The 19,891-nt window shown below is 41.5% G+C and overlaps 1 protein-coding gene across 2 annotated transcripts; it reads right to left on the bottom strand.

Moving 5' to 3' along the window:
- Positions 1-880: 880 nt before the first annotated feature.
- Positions 881-18,466, bottom strand: strip1 (striatin interacting protein 1). Of its 2 annotated transcripts, none has more exons than XM_088640325.1 (21): positions 18,309-18,466; positions 16,448-16,517; positions 16,076-16,150; positions 15,584-15,718; positions 14,772-14,892; positions 13,981-14,049; positions 13,539-13,645; positions 12,787-12,914; positions 12,130-12,312; positions 9,902-10,122; positions 9,180-9,245; positions 7,907-7,970; positions 7,331-7,402; positions 6,931-7,005; positions 6,236-6,333; positions 5,616-5,742; positions 5,406-5,506; positions 4,929-4,995; positions 3,906-4,010; positions 3,073-3,277; positions 881-2,441 (listed from the first exon to the last, which is right to left on the bottom strand). In XM_088640325.1, exons 1-21 carry the CDS (start codon positions 18,414-18,416, stop codon positions 2,191-2,193), a joined length of 2,448 nt encoding a protein of 815 aa, XP_088496451.1. In that variant the 5' UTR covers positions 18,417-18,466; the 3' UTR covers positions 881-2,190. The 2 variants fall into 2 exon arrangements, with proteins under 2 accessions (XP_088496451.1, XP_088496452.1); XM_088640326.1 differs by having other exon boundaries at positions 881-2,438.
- Between the last annotated feature and the right edge of the window lie 1,425 nt (positions 18,467-19,891).

The raw sequence follows: 19,891 nt of genomic DNA, 5'->3' as shown, positions 1-19,891 counted from the left end.
ATGGTTGCTCCGCGGCATATGCGCCGTTACTGGGGGGGGGGATACAAATTGGAAAGGGAGTAGACTATAACTGTCGGGCACAGGTGGCAGCATGTCTGAGGGATGAGGACAGTAGTCATCTTTAGGAAGTGCGGTAGTGTAAGCCTGCTACGGTCAAAAGACACCTTATCTCTGCTAGGCTCCGGCGTTATTGTACTGCACCCAGGAAATGTAAACCTAAGAAAGGACGCTTACAAATCCGTCGCGGATATACGGTTGATCTAATTCGTTAGTTTACAGAATCGTGCCAGAAATCGTTTTTATTATACGTTATTGGATTTAAGAGACTCTGTTCTATTCTGAAATGGCTTTACATTTTCACGCATTATCAGTTTCTAACCACAATTAATTTCTAAAAATCGTCGACGTGATTTTTCTGAATTTCATGGCATTCTTCACTTTTGTCGCACTCTATCGTACATGAAAGGAAAAACAAGCGGAACAGACGGATCCTGTGACGGCAGTATTAGATAAACGTCCCTTTATGATGTAGGTTGTTAATGATGAATTAAAAAAAACACACGGAATACTTATTAATTGCATAAACATCTTAAGCTATTTTGTTTCGACTTTGGCCTATTTTACCAGCTTCTCTCCGTTCTTCAGCGCTGCTTCTTGAACAGACCTAATCGAAGTTCAGCCACACTGGCTTTCTGCGACTAGGACTGAACACCCCTGCTGTACACGAGTGACCTTACACCTCCCCCAGGTAGAGCCGTCATGTGGTCTATGAAATTTCAGTTTCCCGGGAAGAAATGCATTATCTGAGACTAGAAATGTGTGCTCAGTCTCCTAAAAAGCATTTTGTAATAACTTATGCAGATTAAACCCATATCCTGAGTTTGCAGCATTCAAAATTTAATATTAAACATTACACCTTTTTACAGCAAGATAGTTTATTTAATACAGTATATAAAAAGTTGAATGCCATGATTAATTTGCTTCTTGATAGTTTAAAACTTTCAGATTTATGTGACTTAAAAATGGAGAACAGCCATTTACATGAACAGTCAACCAATGGTCCCCTCCCCCACATTCAAAACTACAACATGACTTACAGAAAATGAAAAATACTAAAGCCCCCATTTCTTTGTCTCTGATAAGCAACATAGAGCCACCTGTCATGTAAACATCAGTTTTGACTAGCAGCATGCTAACCCACCACACCACAATACAATGATCATTCACTCCAGATGGTGCAAGACTTCTGGAGTTTAAAGTATTCATGAGCTACTGAATGTAGAAGTCACTTTTTGAAAAGATCCATCAGAAAACTGTCAAAGGGGACAAAAAAAGTGTGATCTTCAGATGTTAAATAAAATAGGTTAACATTCTGAACTCCAGAATTTCAGTTGTTTTTTCTAAGATGCTACTCATAACCCTTTTGTTCACAACCTTATCTACTCTTTTCTTTCAGAAGAGTTGGTTGAAGAAGAACAAGTTTAAGGTTTTGTCCATGTTCAGTTTTTGGAAAGAAACTCCCTGTGCAGCCTGCTGCCAGGGCCTCTAAGCCAAGTACTGTTTTACTTGATCTTCCATCAGCACTCTTAGTCATTTCTAGCTAAACCTAAATTAAAGCCAACCACAAGCTAAAGCTTCTTTTTATCCATTTCCAAAGGCTGATGAATGACACCAATTCCACATTAAGAAGCAAAAGCTAATTTAGTCAGTGAATGGATTTTTTTAAACTTGTACCAATGAAGCCAATTTATTCTGGTCTCATTTAAAGGTGTGAGGTCTCTCCTCCATATTAGAAACACTTCCCTAAAATTCTAGTAGCGTTCTTTATAACAGCAAGGCTTCCAAATTCATATGCCCCTTTGGTATTATGGTTAAGTACAGATTGCAATTTCACAATCACTGTTTGCACAATAAATAAGCAGTGTTCAGTGGCCGCTGCGTACAGCAGACCATTGTTAGCGTAATGGGAGAAAGAATTAGAAAACTCAGGTAAGAAGCACGTTACAGGCATTAACACCTGGTCAACAGGAGGTAAGACTATATACACTAATGTAATCCCTTTTGTACTTCTGAACCCCAGAGAGTTTCAAAGAAGGAAGAGAGTAAGGTGTCCGCTCCATACTGTAGTGTTCAACAGCCCTCTGCTGGAGGGAGAGGAATGAGTGGGGTGATTCGTGGGGAGGCAGCGTCTCACTGCAGGAGCTCTTCCCAGGAGATCGGTTTGGAGAAGACCTCGCGTTCCAGCCAGAGGTCGTAGTTCATCTGGAAGTCCTCTGGCAGCTCCACCCGCTGTCCCAGGACGCTCTGCAGGCAGTTGTCCACGGGCAGGAAGTCGGGATTACCCTGGCCCTTGTCGTAGCGGCGACTGTTGAAGCGCTCGATGTTGGCTCGCAGCGCACATTCCTCCGCCTGGAAATCCCAGGGCCGGGCATCCAGGTCTGCTGCCGAAAACACAGGTTTGGTTTCCATGAAATTAAAGACACACTAATGCAGCTTTTACCTTCCACCTAACCTTGTTTCATACAAATAAACCTATGGTTATGATGGGATCACAGGGCTAGTAATGGAGTTTTTCCTTTTAGCCCAAGGACTCATGCTCTTCTACTTCAAGGTGGAGGAAGGATGAGTGCAATGCAAATTGTTGAAGGAAAGTTTTTAAAATGGTAATTGAGATTTAACGTTAAAAGTAAAATACTGTATTAATTTGGCTTCATTTATTGCCTTTGTACTGTTAAGGAGACGAAAATGAGTGACATAATAAAGTGTTGTTTTTAATACACCATTCATGATGGAGTTAGCATTACGAGCTCTTGCCTTAATTCTACATTAGGTCTTAATTACTTTTGGTCTGTGCCATTTGTTCAAGGAATAGTCATTTCTTGTTGGAGAGAAATCTCCATATTGTACAACAATATACCCTTCGAGAAGTGGTATTACCAATCTATGCCTTCGATAAGGATTACAGTATTTTTCAGCAACCCTTACTTAAATACACAGCCATACAGAATAGATGCAAGAAAAAACTAGATTGGAGAGTTTCTGAATATGGTTAAGTGCTGCAAGAGGACTCACCGTTGCCATATGCCCAGTCGTCATTGAGCCGATGGCGCACTTTCTGGTAGATGGCAGACATGGTCTTCATGTTGCTTTTCCTCCACTGGCGTCCCAGATACTTGGTTTGCACCTTGAGGAGCTTCAGCACGTACAGCTGCATCATGGCCTGCTTTACCTTCAGTGCCCTCTTCAGGATGGGGGCTGACTTAAACACCACAAGCATCTGGGATGGGACGTGAGAGAGTACACAAAGCAATAAAGCAAAAGCTCGAAACCTTCCCCTCTGCTGCTCAAGTACAGCCCCTTCCAGGGGACATCCGAAAGATCCATTCTTCACAAACGTCCCCAAAATTTTTAATTCAGAATAAACACGTACCAACCACTTTATTTAAATGTGGCTTTACAGCTTGATAGGGCACAGGAAGGAAGGAGGACCAGCAGTCACATTCTCCAACTTGACCATCTGCCAAAGGCTTTCATGTTTTGACCCTAGAGAAGAGGTCATGCCCCACGGAACATAGCTATGCTTCTTGCTTCTAAGCTCCCAGCCAATCACAGGAACCACTTCTGAAGTGAATGGGCCCTGGCCAAATATCGCCCATCCCATGCCATCTATTGTGCAATGTTGCTCCCAGACTCGAGTTACAAACTTCTGGTCCTGTGACCCAGGGGAGACCCCACTACTGGGTGTTTGAAACCCTGAACTTTTCATTCCACTTCTGTAACCTCTGCCACCCAAACAAAAAGCTATACATATAGTGGGACAGACCAACAATTTACACTGGCAGAAATGTCTGTGTTGGAACGTTTCCTGTTCCCCCCACAGGTAAGGGCATAAGTATGGACCTCACCATAGTCCGTGAGTGCTTCCACTTGGTCAGCTTGTTCAGGATGCGTAGCAGGTTGATGCAGGAGAAGAGATTCCTCCAGCAGAACTGGTTATTGTCACCTGCTTCCTGTCAGATGCAGAACAAGAATCTGTCAGCCACTCAATGAACAGATGTTTTTTTTGGTTTAATTAAACCGCACCAATCTGTCCATTTAAGGAATTGTAAATGGAAAAATAGTACATAACATTATGCTTCCCATGCATAATGTATACAGCTGTTTCTAGTAATGGAATTGTTATTGGTACATACACGTTCCTTGTGTTTTAACATAATCAAAAATATATGAAAACAGTATGACAGAATGTTGAGCTTTCTCATTTTCTCAGTTGAGACCCAGAGCTGTGGTCAATATTAAACCAATCTATTTCTGCGTCAGAGGAGTCCAAGTGAGAGCATGCCTGGAGCTACTGCAAACTACACTTAGCAATGTTAAATGTATAGATTTTTCTCTGAGTTCAGTGTTAACAGAACCAGATTAACTGGCATTTACAGAACTTCACTGCAGTTTACCTTGCGTGCACTGAAGAGAATTTATAATGCTAATCAAAACAGAAATTGGAGAACATTTACATCACAGTTAAACATGTACATGCCCAGGGTCTTGCAAAGTCTATCAAGAAAATGTATCAAAAAATGTGGATAAATGAGATTTTATACACATACACACAAATGCATTTTGTGTGTATATTCCTGCCATGCAGAGAAGTCATCATGGACACTGAATTAACATAGCACCCCATGTTGTGTATTGCCACTGCTGATGAGAATGCAATGGAAATGAATTTATCCAAACTGCAATGTTTTCACAGTGTTGTTGTTTGAATGGGCCCGCTCGATTTTACAAGCTCCCTGTCCAAATGCAAGGTGTTTCTTGTTTAACACTGATGTGTTGAAATGGAGCTATGAGAAAAAAATGGGCTCTGTTCAACTAAGAATGAAGGGATGCAATGAAATTTTGTCCCTTTTCCAGGTAGGATTTCTTACCAAGCTTTCTGCAGTGAGTTCAGGGAGGTCATGTACCACACAGTGAGGAAAATCTAACACAGAAATACTGAGGAAGGAAAAAAACGTTGTTCAATACAATCTTAAATGACTGAGAAAAAACAAGCATAAAACGTAAAAAAACTACATTGCTTTCTCATAGCTAGGACATTTTATGCTACCATGTACCATGGACATAGACTTTTTTTAAATGGTCAACATATGCTTAAAGCCAACAACATGAACTGTTAATACTTACATATTACATACATGTATTGGTACCCTCTGTTTGGAAGAAATCAATGCAGGCTTTTTTCAGGCAAATGAATCAGAACACATTCTTAAATGGTTGAGTTCAAATTCAGCATGTCCTGTATTGATGTGCTAGAGTCTATAAGACTTACAAATGGCTGAAATGACAGAGAGACTACAGTTCCTCTGAAACGTGGACTACACTAAAAGCTCTGGAAGGCATCTTACCTGTTCTTTGCCGTGATGTAGGACATGATGTTCTGGTTGAAGAATTTTAGGATCAGAGGGATGCAGTTTGCAAAGACAAGGTGCTGAGCCATGTACTCAAACTAACAAAGGGAAGCAAAAGAACGAAGATTTAGAGCTACAGCTGATTGTTTTGTGTTACATTAAGAGTTTTCAACCTATTTCTTGGTGTTGCTATTGAGTCGGCCATACCTGGTACACGTGGTTGAGTTTGAAGTGCTTGAGAAGCAGCAGCAGGATGGCAGAGATGGCTTTTACAATGATCTCTTTGTGCCGGTTTACATCCACCCCCAACTTCATACTCTGCAGCACCGTTGTGCTGAAAAGTATCACAGCAGGAACAAATGCAATGTCATTTTGGGATTCTACAGACCTCCGGAGTGATGTCAACCGAGCAATCAATAATATACAGGTTGTAGAGCAAGATTGAGAATTCCTTCAGATCCCTAAAACAGATTACTGCCAAAGAAATGGTCTTTTAACCTGGAATCAGACTTTCCTTTGCATCATTCCTACTTCTTTCCATGTTGAATTGATCATGAGCAGCAGTCAATTATATGAAGTCATTAATATAAATAAAAAGTAATACACATGTTGTTACTGTGTTCCTCAAAGCCAAGGAACACTGCACAGAAAAAAAAGACTAAAGGAAAAGTGACCACAGATTGTAAGACTTTGATTTTCTTTTAAGTTCAACTCAAACTAGAGTCCTGCTTGTGCATTTGCTAGAAGTTTGCAAACCTTATTTTTGTCAATGGAGAACAATTAATTACACAAGCAGAAAATTAACAGCCAGGTTTTACAACACTCACGGCATCTCCTCGGGTAAGACATCTGCCAGAATGTTGATGGAATCAGTCTTGGCCTTTGAAGTAGGGGCAGCAGCAAGAAGGATCTTTAACAAAGCAATCTATGGACAAAAGAAGGAGGGAGAGTGAATTCTCCCATCTGAGGATTATACAGGACAGAGGTTTTAATCACAGAGAAACATGCATGATAAACTTTGCACCATTTTGTGCTCAACCAGATTTCCCCCCTGTAACGTCCGTTATCCACTCTGCTATTACCCTGACATCATGACGTTTCTGGAAATATAATCTAATGATTTCCTCACTACCAAACTAATCTTCCATTTTATTGTATTAATCTAACCTATGTCGACTGATCATTTATACTGTGTTGAGACTGCTGGTGTGGGACACCTGAACTTCAGTCGTCTCCTCTATTCTATAGGTTTCTCACTTTTTTGGTTTTGCATTGATAAGTAAAAGAAAACATGTTTTTCCACATCTGAAACCACAAAATATTACAAGTTAATATCTTTAGGGAACAACTTTGAATCTGAACAACTTTGAATAAAATACATATATAAAATGGCCATACTGTAGATTAATTCTAAAATACTGAAGTCTGATGATTCTGATTATTCTAAAACATGAATAATGGGTGAGAACAGTCAGCCTTGTGCACTCTCCAGGAGCGCCAGTAACAGAGCTACCAGACGTACCATGTACTGCGGAAGGCTTGGGAGAATGCCTTGATATAGGAGCTCCGTCGGACTCATGTCAACCTCCTCTTCCCCCTTGTCAACACAAACATGCGTAGGTGGTCAGTGGCAGTGACATTCAGTTGCAAGAACATGCGTGTGAAGCTCCATGGCCTCCAATACTCATCCATTTTGGATTTGCATATAGAGCCCCATATGGAGAAAGAAATGTATGAACATGCTTAAGACACATCTATACCCTCCACAAACAAAGGCCATGCTGCTTCTATACATAGAAAGAAGTGGATGTACTGTTGGGCAGGGTATAAAAAAACAATACTTTTAAACCAAGTGGTTAATGCTTTCCTTTATCAGAAAAGGTTCCAGAGACACTTCCACAAAACAAAATCAGTCCACTTACCCCAGAAAGTGGAGTCTTCTGAAACTCTTCTTCTTTTCTTATCTGAATTTCAGCTACAGATATATATTTATGCTGTAAAAGTCGCAGAAATAAATTACTAACACACTGAAGTCCGCAAATCCACAAGACAAAAGTGATAAATAAATCTTTTCATAACAAGTTACAATTGATGTAGTATATTTCTTGCCTTATGGGGAATTGCAGTCCCAATTTCTCAGACTGATTATTACATCCCAGTAACAAAATAAATTCATTGATGGTATCGAAAAAACGTACAAATTTCAAATTAAGCTTACAAACGTGAACTTTGTGAAAGTGTGAAAGTACTGTAATTCACGATGTTGTTGCAAACCTCTGGTCTCGCCACAGGCAAGAGCAAGAGTTCCCATGAATTGTATGTTTTGAGTTGTACTGGGAGGTTTCACAAGTTACAATGTGTACATTTTACTGTGGTTCGAAATGCGTTCATCAATGCCAATTCTTTCTAACCCCAAAATATAAAAGCGGTGTTGCAGTTCCCCTTTAAAAGAAAAGTATTTGCATTTTAAGTAGTTTTAGCAACGTGTAATACAGTACCTGTTTCAGAGTTTTGATACTTTCATGGATAGGCCTGGGCAACCCAACCACCGTATCTGTGTCACTGCAATGGAAAGAAAAGCACTGTGATGAGGAACAACAGAAACAAGTTTCTTTCAACTCTGTCTTATTTGGGGATCTTTCAACATAAGTTAATACACTGAGTGACAAATTGCAAGATTTTCTCCATTTTCCAAAGCATGTGTTACAATGCAGTAGCAATCCCTTACACTAAAAATAAATCATTTTTAATTGAAGTTACTTAGAAATGTCTAATGACTATGAAGTGTATTCCTTACCACCTTATTTACAAATGCTTCACATCACACTGTTGATTCATAAACCCACCAATGGTAATAAATAACTTTTCATAATAAATCTTAAAACTGTAGAATACAGCATTATATTCTGCTGTAGCCTAACATCATTACTTCCTAATTTAGAATCAATTTGATTTGTGCAAGGAATACAGGCAAATATAAAAATATACGAGGTGCTGACAATGATGATGTAGTAAACAATATTCTAATCACCCTGTACATACACAAACATTCCCCCCAACTGCGAATCAAATCAGTTCACTAATACAACTCTTGCACCAGCACAGGAGATTTGAGGAATTTGTGTGCATTTTCCTGTACTCTACTTTATGCACTACTCATATCGGGCTCCATTTTGCATGCTGGCAATCCCATACTGCCTTACAGGAGAATTAGCGTTAATGCAGCTCTCAATGCTAGAGCAAAGGAAGCTAGCAAGCCACAAGGGGGCGCTGCTGCACAGCCACCGAAGGATACTGCAACTGCACTACAGGTGCTGATACAGGTCACAACAGGCTGATAGACAAAGCCTGGGTTCCCACCAACAACGTGTTGGCTAGAGAGCTCAATTTAAACGATCAACGAGCACCTTCACTGCTTTAGTCAAAGTATTAAGATGATATATGGAAAAAGAACGGAATTGTAGTCCAAAGAAGAAATTACTCAAGATGCCCAACAAGCAGGATCATTGCCAAAAATGTCAACAAGAACATCTGGATTACATAAAGTAGCTCACGTCTGAAATACTGAGGTTTGGGGATCTTCATGGATTGTACAACTTAAATGATTCTGACATGTATTATAAAGACATACCCTTACCCAAAGCATATAGACATTAGGGTTCACTGGCTACATTAAAGAAAAATCTTTGTTGTTGTTTTTTTCTGGGGGGGTTGTATATCAAAGGGCTTTTAAAATGGAAAAAATAACTCAGTAAAGCAACTATTACTTACTTTCCTAGGGTGTAACCAATAAATTTACTTCGGCTAGACTCAAGAAAATTTTCAATGTCCTTCTCCCTGTAACAGAAGGAAAAAAACTGCTGTGAGAAAAAAAAAATGCTAAGTTAGATGAATCTAGAGACCTAGAGACTCAGGGCATCAATAAAGATGTTTCAGAATTCAAAATAAGAATAAACCCACAGAATCCACAGATGAAGAGTAAACATATGTCAGGCTAACTGCTTATTGTGCTATAGCCCTAACACCACAAATCATCTGCTCAAAAGACAAGATGAGAACCTGAAAACATAACCACACCAAACAGCATTGCGATCAAGCAAGACAAACACAAGGATGAGTTTCCAAACCACAACGGGGCAAAAAGCACTACGTCTCGGTAGCAACAGCACTGGTAAATCCGAAACAAATATTTTCATTTTTAACAATAGTAACAACAGAAAAAAGCGCAATCAAAAACAAAAAGGAGAAAAAATAAATAAACAATAAGCCACTGACAAGAGTGTGTTGAAACAGGAAAAAAACTACAAAATTCCAGTCTAGTCCAAGCGCACAATAACCCTTTATTCTGTAACCAGACAAGATCTGGGCTTCAGAATAAAAGTTCAAAGCCTAGTGTAAAGGTCTGACTACGTCCTGTTCCAGCAGCTCTGATGCAGCAGGAAAGCTATATGTCACTATACCTTGCAGTGAAAAATCCTGAAAGCTTCACGTACCTCACTTTGGGGGCCCAAGGCAGGCCCTTGGGGAAAGATACTCTTTCAGAGGGCGGATGTGGGATAGGGGGTGGCATGACTTCGTCTCGCTCCAGGGGAAAGGTCTCAGCCTCCAGGCTGTTGTCGTTGTCGTCATTATCGTCCTCATCCTCTCGGGGGTCGTCCGATTTGTACGGGTCCTTTTCGTTGAAGGCGTCTAGGTTGTCCTGTTTGATGAGTGCCTGTGGGCAGGGACACAGGAGGGAGATAGAGACAGAGTGGATGAACAGTTTGTGAAACACAAACACGTGGATTTTGCAGTTGTCCTCTTGAGTCTTAAGCCTAGCATACACATGGGAGCATGCTCCAGGCACAGTGTTTCCTTGTGGGCAGGGACACAGGAGGGAGATAGAGACAGAGTGGATGAACAGTTTGTGAAACACAAACACGTGGATTTTGCAGTTGTCCTCTTGAGTCTTAAGCCTAGCATACACATGGGAGCATGCTCCAGGCACAGTGTTTCCTTTTGTATGCTGGCTGTTTCCAGAAACACATATCCTCGAGTAGGCCTAGCTTCTACATTTTCAAGAAACATTTTGCCTTTGGGCAATCAGAAGAGACTTTGTGAGCACGAGTTCCTCAGTAGCATGACTTGAGAGACGGCCAACTTCTAACAGAACATTTTATTGATCCATACCCTGCTAGACCATGTCTGTTTAACATGAAAACTCCCATGCAATAACAATATACTGCAATCAGTGCAGTGCCACTCGCTGCAGCAAGGCTTTCATCCATTTTGAAGCATGTGGCAAGAATGATCATGGGCTGTTTGGAGTTTGTCAGCGTTGTTTTCATGATAATGATTTGTGACATGTTTTGAAGAAACACGTTTCCTCGTATATACTCGCCATAGGATTTTATTTGCTCAGAGAGTTTCCACTGGTCATCTGGGAACATCATCTAACAAACCCCTTTTCCTGTCATGTGACTATTCCAGCGTGGTACACACGTTTCAATTGTTATTTTCCCACAGCCAGTTCCAAGACACTGATGCCACTGAAATTCCTGCATTTTCACAGCATGGGCAAAACCTGGAAAATGTTACATTTACAATTTCTGAGCAGCAACAGATTGGTGTAACTTCCCACACCACCCCGCAATTTGTAGAGTTTTGTAGAGTAACAAAGCAGCAGAGGGAGGAGCCGCAGAGAACCCTGGTAAGACTCGACGCCCCTTCTGAGGGGAGAAAAATGTGCTGCTTTGCGCAGCGGCTTCCAGGCTGAACTCCCATTTTAACCGGGTTCCATCCTTTGAAAATAGAACCACTTGGGACAGCGGAATCCAGACTGGACTTACCCTATCGAACAGGGTCCAGTCTGGAAGAAAAGGAGTGTGTGGCCACAACAACAAAAAACTCAACCTGTCCCAGTGGATATACATGGCAGGACAGGGGAGGAAAAGTTCAGCCTCCCCCAGCAGAGATACACGGCAGGACAGGAGAAAAAGAAAAGAAAAAGAAGGAAAAGCGCAATCTCAAACGCTCTCATCACAATCCCCTCCAGGACTGTTGCTGGAAGATTTTCCCCTTGCGGGGGTTTTCTCGTCCCTTTGGAGAGGTGCTCAGTGCATCTTAAAGGACCTCCACAGCTGTGGCTCGTCCTTAATTGACCAGGACAGCCGTGGTTGCTAAGGCAACACATTGCCCTTAATCCAGGACTCCACCTCCACACTGCAAACATCCCCATGTAATGCCACAGTAGTCATAGAACAATTTATACAGGCAACCATATAAAAAATCCATATTTGGATTTGGCAGCATTTACAAAGAATATATAAAAATGAAATAGAAACAGAAAGAGGAAGAAAAGCAAGGACTGTATTTATAATTTAGGAGATTTCAATGTTGACATCATTGAATCTAGAGCATACTGGTTTTAAAACTTTTTTTAAAAGGGTGTATTTAACAATCATAATATTTTGAAGTAGAAAAGTTAAGCACGATCACATTTCTGAGGAAATGCTAGAGGGTACCATAAAAAGTCGTTCTGTCCCACCCACAGGGCTCTGATGCAGCACAGAAAGACAACTAGACCTTAAACCGCATTCGATCATCATACTAGCTTTGATTTCAGTTTTCGACATTCACATGCAGCTTTGATTTCAACAGCTGAAGATGCCAAATTCCAACAAGTTACAAGTCTGATCCTCCTGAGGCCAATTAAGAACAAGGCCTGACAGAACGGCCTTACCTTGTGTTCCCGGCGAGCTCGTTTCTGTTGCTGCTCGATGAGGTCAGAGGCGGAGGCAGGAGGCGAGGCAGCACGCATGTTGCGGATGACCCGGATACTGTCCTCGGGCAAGGGGGGCAGTCCCAGCTCTTCCCGTCTCCTGATCTTTACGTTTTGGAGCTGCTCAAAACCTCCCAGTGTGAACTGTCAAAGCACACAGAGTACTGAAGACCACTAGAAGCATTACTGAAAGCTCCAAATCTGGCTCAGATGCCCTCGTCCTGATTCTGGATGAATGTGAGCTCCATGGATTGGAAATCTTTTATTATTTTAGCTACAGTTTAACCCTCAGCAAGTATATTGTATATTCTAGAAGGAATTCCTCTTTAATACTACTGTTAACAGTTCTTTAAATTCTTGCTTCAAACGATTGATCTTTAAAAGCAAACAGATTACTGGAAATTCTTATATTTGCAAGCACACAGAATATTCCCATTTTGCTGCAACATGTGCACACATTTTACATTGAAAGGGGGGTAAGGTTTTCGTAGTAGATGGCATGCTTTTTGCCTTTCCTGCAGCTTGACCCAAGGTTGTCGGCATGCTTTGCAGAATGCAGAAAATGCACTTTTAATGTAAGTCTTGACGGTAAAAATGTCAGTGCAAAGTAAAAATTACCAGAATGCTCTTCCAGAGCAGCAGAAGGACCTTCTTCATGGGGAAGTGGGGAGCATGGCCACTGCAGAACTTGGTCACCATCCCAAATAGCATGACTGAGATGGGCTCATTGTTGTAGAGAGGGGAGCCTTAAAGCAACAGAACAAGTTTACATCCTCTGCTATCAGTATTCTTACAGGACCAGTCTAAGAAATCATTTTTTTACACCAATAAAGAACACTTCAGGTATACAATAAATAAAAAATAAGTGTTTTAAATGGGAACATCCAACAAACACTTCTAACTTAATCGATGGTGCTGGAGATCCTGAGTGGCTCCACCCCAAGTCCTCACCCAGATCAGCAGCCCAGGTCACATCACTCAAAAGTGCCACTGAAGTTGGAATGGTAGAGGCTCTCTCTGCTTTCGGGCAAATGAATGCTTACACTTACAGGATAGCAATGGGATGTGTTTAATTGGGGATGTGCAGTTCCTCTAATTGCCTGTAAATGTCCTGTCAAGTGCTGTGGAGCTAGCAGTCTGTAAAATGTTTGATAGATGGGCGTGTCGGGGGAGCATGACCAAGGGCTTTTTTCATTTCCTCACAGGCACAGGATCTTAAAACAATTGGCAATTTCAAATTAGAATGGTATATAAGAAAAAGAAACAACACTTTCTGGAAGAGTCAGATGTTGCCCATTAACTTCACTCATTTCTAAAGGCTACTGAACTCCTCACCAATCCAGCTGTAGCCCTGCACTCTCGAGACCTACCCAGCTCCGTCTTGAAGGTCTCACGGGCAGCCCTCCACTCTGGTTTGTCAGCCTCGTCCTCCTGCTGGATAGTCTCCACCATCAAGTACATGATGTTGAGCAGCACCCTGCCGCAGCACAAAGGCCATGTCAATCACATCACACTCAGAGCACACTTGGCAGCTGCCACACAAGTTGTGCAAGAGAACAGAGAAAGTGAATTGTGTTTCAACATGAAGCCGTGAGGCGTGTTGTACTTCTATACAAAAGGAAACGGTGTGTTATGGAGTGAGGCATGCTACTTCTTCTGAATACTGAAAACTGCTTCAGTCATTAGTTTTGCTACAATTGCAAATTTTAAGATTTCATATGAAATTACAAGCAAGTAGTGAGCATCACACTGAACCTTCCGTTATGTTTCCCTGGTCTAAAGGAAGTAGCAGAGCCTTGCTGGGTTCCTTACCTGAGGTCAGTGCTATCAGCCAGAGAGATCGCTGGTTTCCGTACCGCACTGCTGCAGGCTGCACTGTTACTACAGACAGGACAGAGGAATGTTGTTGTAACACAGGAAGACAAACCAAGCCTCACAACAGAGCCATTTCAGGTTGGATAGGGTGCTGGCATTTGGTATTCATGATGTGAAAAGCCTGTCCACATAATACTATTTTAAATCCACACATTTATCCATGCATTTTAACACTTAAGATCCCATCTTTGTTTTTGAAGACATTAAAAAATGAACAGGTAAAAAAGGATAATCCCACATTTTTTTAAATAAGACATCTTATTCTAGATGTAGGGTCTAAAGTGCCTAGCATTTATTCAAATGATGAAATGAGAACTAAAAACAGTTCTGAATATAGTGTACATCAGATATTCCCCAGCGCTGAGTGGTAGTGAAGGTCTGCATACTGAGGACATCACTGACATCTATGGGGAAGCTCAACTTAAGCAGGCTCACAACTATCTTGGGTTACAAAGCCAAGTGGCACAGTTTCCATTACAGCAAATGTTAGCAAAGCTTTTTAGTATGAAGCAATAAACCTCAAATTCATTAAAACAAATGGACTCCACAAGCTATTAAGTTCAAGATGTGAAACCAGCTCAGAGTGAAATGCGATACCTTGACATACAGCTAATGATGCTAATGGGACTCCTGGCTCAGCGCTGCAGTGCAATAACTCTCTCAGAAGGGTTACAGAGCCAGGCAGCAATCCAATACTACCCCCCCTCCACCCTCTTTCCCCCTCTTACTCAATCTCCATGTTGAGCAGCTCCACCAGGGCAGAGAATGTGCCCACCTCCAGAAGCAGGAAGATATTGTATCTCATCCAGTGCTGCACCTCAGCCTCTGAACAACACTCCCCAAATGTGCCTGGAAAACAAGATATAACATCCTGGCACCAAGATACGGCAATACTACAGTACCATACTACAATAACATACTACAGTACCGCTCAAAGTGCATGACACTTTGACCCACTTCAGATTTAATGACATTGAACTGTAAATTCAGCATCTTTGAAAATGTACTCAGAGTGATCTAACTAGTTTGAATACACAGCATCTGGTGCTGGCTTGTATACACAAAAAGGCTTGAAACTCATAAAATCTGAAATGGTTCTAGTACCCACAGAGTCACTTCCTCAGAGACGCCGCCATCCAAACTCTATGCATTACACACCTAACACCCTCTCCATTTAAGAAGCAATTGAAGATTTCTAGAGTTAATACCTTTCCTTTTGGAATGTTATGAAGGTGGCGTCTAAAACTAACTGCCTAGGCAAGGCACTGAAGCCAACACTCTGAAATTCTTCAAGAGGCAACTGACTGAGATTTTGGCTGAGATTTATACCAGTGATTAAATGAACAAGTTAGGGTAAAATTCCTTCTTTTTGCTTGTAACACAATAATTTCAATATCCAACTCAATGTAAAGAAAATGCCCTTTAGCTTGTGCAATACAGACTCTTTCCCAATTGTATCACACCATAGCAGTCACAGGACAGTCCTTAATGAGGCAGACAGTGCCACAAGCTGCTACTCCTGAGCTATTTGCTGACTTACCCTGAGCCATGTACAGAATAGCTCTGGCTACTTTGAGCCTCTTCTCCCTGGCCGTCACTTCCAGCCCATCCAGGAGCCGCATCGCATGGGCCCTGTGCTGAGTGACGTCCAGTTCTGTCCATTTCTTATCTGTCACTGAGAAGGCAAAGCATAGAACTGATGACCAGCCTGAAGGACTTCAAGCTTAAAGCCATGTTTATCACTGCATCTGTGAACATTGATTGGATGGGAAATCTGAACCTGTGTTGGATTCTGATACAATGTTTCACTCCTACTGTATATTAAAATGCTATATTTAAAACCCGTGCTGTATCTATAAAAAATGAGTATTAGACAGTGATATTACAGAAATGATATACAATAAATGCAAAATAATATTAGACACGGTGTATACAGAAATATAAATTGCATGAAAACAGTAATCAAGCAGAGTCTGTGGTGCTGAACATTAACCACTCAACAGATGTTCTCCTTGTTTTAAATCAAAAGTACCATGTGTCCTGAAATCTTCAGTAAAGCACTTCTTGTTGAGCAGAAACTCTGGTCCCTCTGTGTAACTATACAGCTCTAGAAAACAAACCAACAAAAGACACCAATATTGGTTTTGAAAACAAGACAGGGCACAGTGCAATCTAGTGAAAACTGACTCGTGACAAACAAGATCACTGTCCAGTATAACAATCATAATGAAATAGTAGTCTTAGCTACAAAACAACAGAAGAAAAAAATAAAATTCTGCAATTTAAAACATGACTGCTCCAATTTTGTACAAAGGCAATAAAAATATTCTTTAGGAATATTTGTGAAATTAAGCTTCTATATTTTTAAGCACCCAGAAGACAATATATGAAATATCCAACCCACCTGAAAGCTCTGCAGCCCATCTGTCTGTATCAGCATATTCAAACTCTAGATCAGGAGATTCAGAAAAACCCTGGAAAACATGAACACAACTTCTGTCTGACTGTTCAGGATTGCTTTTGTAGCCAAGCAACAACATGTTGTGTGTACAAGTCAGTGGCCCCAAACTCCATGCTTCTATTTTCTAACTACTTTATCCAATCACAGATAATGTAGGACAGCTGTCCATCACAGAGCACCACAGTCACAGACATAAACATGAACACACTCACACCAGGGCCAATTTTCTCAGAAGCCAGTTATTTTACTGTTAAGTCCATCCAGCCCATTGACTTCTGTTTCACTGTAATCACAAAGCCAGTACTGGGAACAAACCTGCTCCAAGGCAAATCCTCCTGAAACTCTTCATCTGGAAAGAGTCAATTTAAAGCCTCCTAATCCTAAACTAAACCTAACCCGCATTCAGTTAGGAAGCTGGAAGAAATAATGGCACCTGGTGAAAACTCACACAAACACAGGGGCACATGAAATCTCCAGACAGACAGGCACCCATAGCTGGAATGGAACCTTGCCACCCACATTACTCTAAGCATACAGACGTGTAGTTCTGATCTTAATATAACTAGTGAACAGACTGAGGCTGTGGTTTTGTTACCCAGAATTTTAGATATCAGTGATCAATCCAAGAAAATTGATGAGGGGTTTAGTGTATGGGAGAATGCCGGATACTAAAAATGTACCCTCTCAAAAGACTAATTCAGAATAATCTGGCAATGCATCAAATTTGTATTTCCTTCTGTAGAAGCCAACAGGATTATATTTAAGGGGATACACACCTCGATGAGGAGGAGCACCAAAACAAGTACAAGGTTCAGGTTGATTACCAATTACAAACCTCAGTCAATGTGGTAACAACAAATTTTAAACATGTCCCAGTAAGAAATCTGAAATCAATAAGCCTGGAGCAAAAAATGAAAAGATAGTGGTCAATGCCTATAGAAATCCCACACGCCAAAGTAAGACTGTGCATGCTCCACATGGAAGATACCCTAGTGCCTCACTAACCTCCATGCCACTCTACATTTACTTAAGATTATGATTTAACACCATTTTATTGTAGTAGTTGTACAGACCGTGTTTAACGAGTCCATTACTAGCTCCCGGACCTTTAAGATTGGTCCTATGCATTTCGTCATTTTAGACGAAAGTGTCATAATATTGGCAGCACCTCTTTGGCCAAGGTGGGGGGATGTTTTGCCAGATTAAGGGAACATTATATCCCATCTGTCCTCATTTTACTGTGGTACGCGATCTGGCCTTGAAATCCCCCTCCAACCACCGCGACAGCACCGGGTTCCCATGACAACGCCAGTTCCCATCCTTCCTCACCGGCTAGAATGAAACCGGGGATGTGGATTTTTTTTTCTTCCAAAATCCCCATGATATACACTGCGTTTCAGTCTGCTTTTTAAAATCACAACGCCTATTAATTTAGGGATACATTAACAGTATAAAATAATGCCTAGAATGGAAATATTTCAAGGGCGAATACCACCAAGTGGTACAGCAGGAGACGAACTTCTTTCCATTAGTTGCTACGTGTTGCATTAATAACTTAATTAATAACTTCTCCGCTTTCTCTTCCCCGAGTTCCCCATTCACACAATAACGACAGAAGATCAGTTCAATATATAAAATGCACACGAAGCTACTGGGTCTTTTTTTAAGGTTCACGCGAGTATGTCTGCTGTATGTACTAAGCGCAACCAAGGCTGTATCCTGTGTATCTTCTTCTTAAGCCAAGAACGTTAAGATAGGTTGTTTTCAAAAACAAATCGCATCGCACCAACTCCCCCTCCCTTACCTCCGAGTCCTTTCTCTGATTTCGGATGAATTCGCCCCTGCCTTTGTTGGGTAACATCGCTCGCTGTTTATTGTTGACAACCAACGCTCCGCCAACTCCGACGTCCATCTTTGCTTCCCTGCTACACCCATCCAGCCCCCCCTCCACCGGCAGCCACATATCTCGCGAGAGTCTACTTGCTCACACAACAGGCAGAAGCCTACAAGACAACGAAACATCACGAGATTTCGGCTGAGGAATGCGGATGAGCACGGAACCAGCTGTGTTCTGCTGTTTTAAGGTGTTAATGGAGACGCTGTGAAATACGGACTGGTCCCCTAAAAAAGAGGGGATATTCGTGCTGGCGGTCCTTCTTTTTAGGCAATCATTTGCAATAAGCACTTCTGACTTACACGTGCATAATAAAACTTTAACTTTAGTAACTCAATATGGTAATATTCAAAAATCACAAACAAGAACGTAAGAAAGCTCACATACCAATGGGGCTATTTCTATTTGGCTGCTATGTAATTGATGCCGACTACCTGATGAAGGACCTGAGGTTTTATTTCTCCTGTTCTCAGTCAGAAATATGCATTTCTCATAACTTGTGTCTCATGGCCCAGTTTTCACAGCTAACCAATTGGGTTGACTTTACCTTTGCCATAGAGTATTCTGAATAAGGTCCCCTGCACGTTCAAAGCAGATCTGCCATACGATTGGTTTGTGGAAGTTCTATTCCTTTCTCACTGCAATACACACTCCAGGAATAAACATCTAATCCCACACCTGCCAGAAGCACAGCAGCTATCAATTCTCCTAGGCCAGGGGGAGGAAACACAATAGAGCTGCGGCCCGGTATGCGATTTCCTGTCCCAGCCTGAGGAGCAGACAGTGACTCTAAATAAGAGCAATGACGTGTTCCTGGGATGACTGTTTCTGGTGGCTTTTGCCTGTGTTTGGCCCATATAAGAGAATTAATCAGCAGTGGGTAAAATCCTAAACCTGGAAGTAGGATATGCATGCAGGCTTTCTCCATCTCTCCAAAGCAACAGCACCTCGAGAGCTGGATGGAGTTGTTACATTGGTCCCAAGCCTGTTTTAGATATTCAGAGCTGTGCTGGAATTAAAACTGCTGACACGCCAGGGCTATGGGACCAGTATCCCCCTTCCCTGGGGTTAAATGGTGGGATTTGGGGATGGGAGGAAGATTAGAGTAAAAGAACAGGGATACAGAGAGGCTAGGAAGATGGAATAACATACCCACCAACTTTCCCCCACCAAGGATACAGAAACTAAAAAAATACCAAAAAACAACATAGCTAAGCTGTTATTTTCCTATTTCCATTCCTGGCAGTGCTGTGCGCACAAGAACGCTGTTTGTAGCAGAACTACTGAGCCGACACAGGGTGAATCACTTGAGAAAATGCCTCTACTACCCCTTGAGGTAAGGTACAATTTGGAGGCGAGCCACTATGCATAACCTGCATGTCTTTGGATGCCAAAGTCTCAGAGCATCTCTCCCAAACCCCACCCAGAAAAAAAGAAATTTTCAGACACAGCCTACAACCTAATTCAGGCTGCCTATCATAGGATGCAAGGCA

The sequence above is a fragment of the Lepisosteus platostomus genome, chromosome 7 (assembly GCF_059453375.1).
Source record: "Lepisosteus platostomus isolate fLepPlt1 chromosome 7, fLepPlt1.hap1, whole genome shotgun sequence".
NCBI classification, from domain to species: Eukaryota; Metazoa; Chordata; class Actinopteri; order Semionotiformes; family Lepisosteidae; genus Lepisosteus; species Lepisosteus platostomus.
Note: the sequence above shows the minus strand (reverse complement) of the source record. Positions and strands in the feature narration are given on the sequence as shown.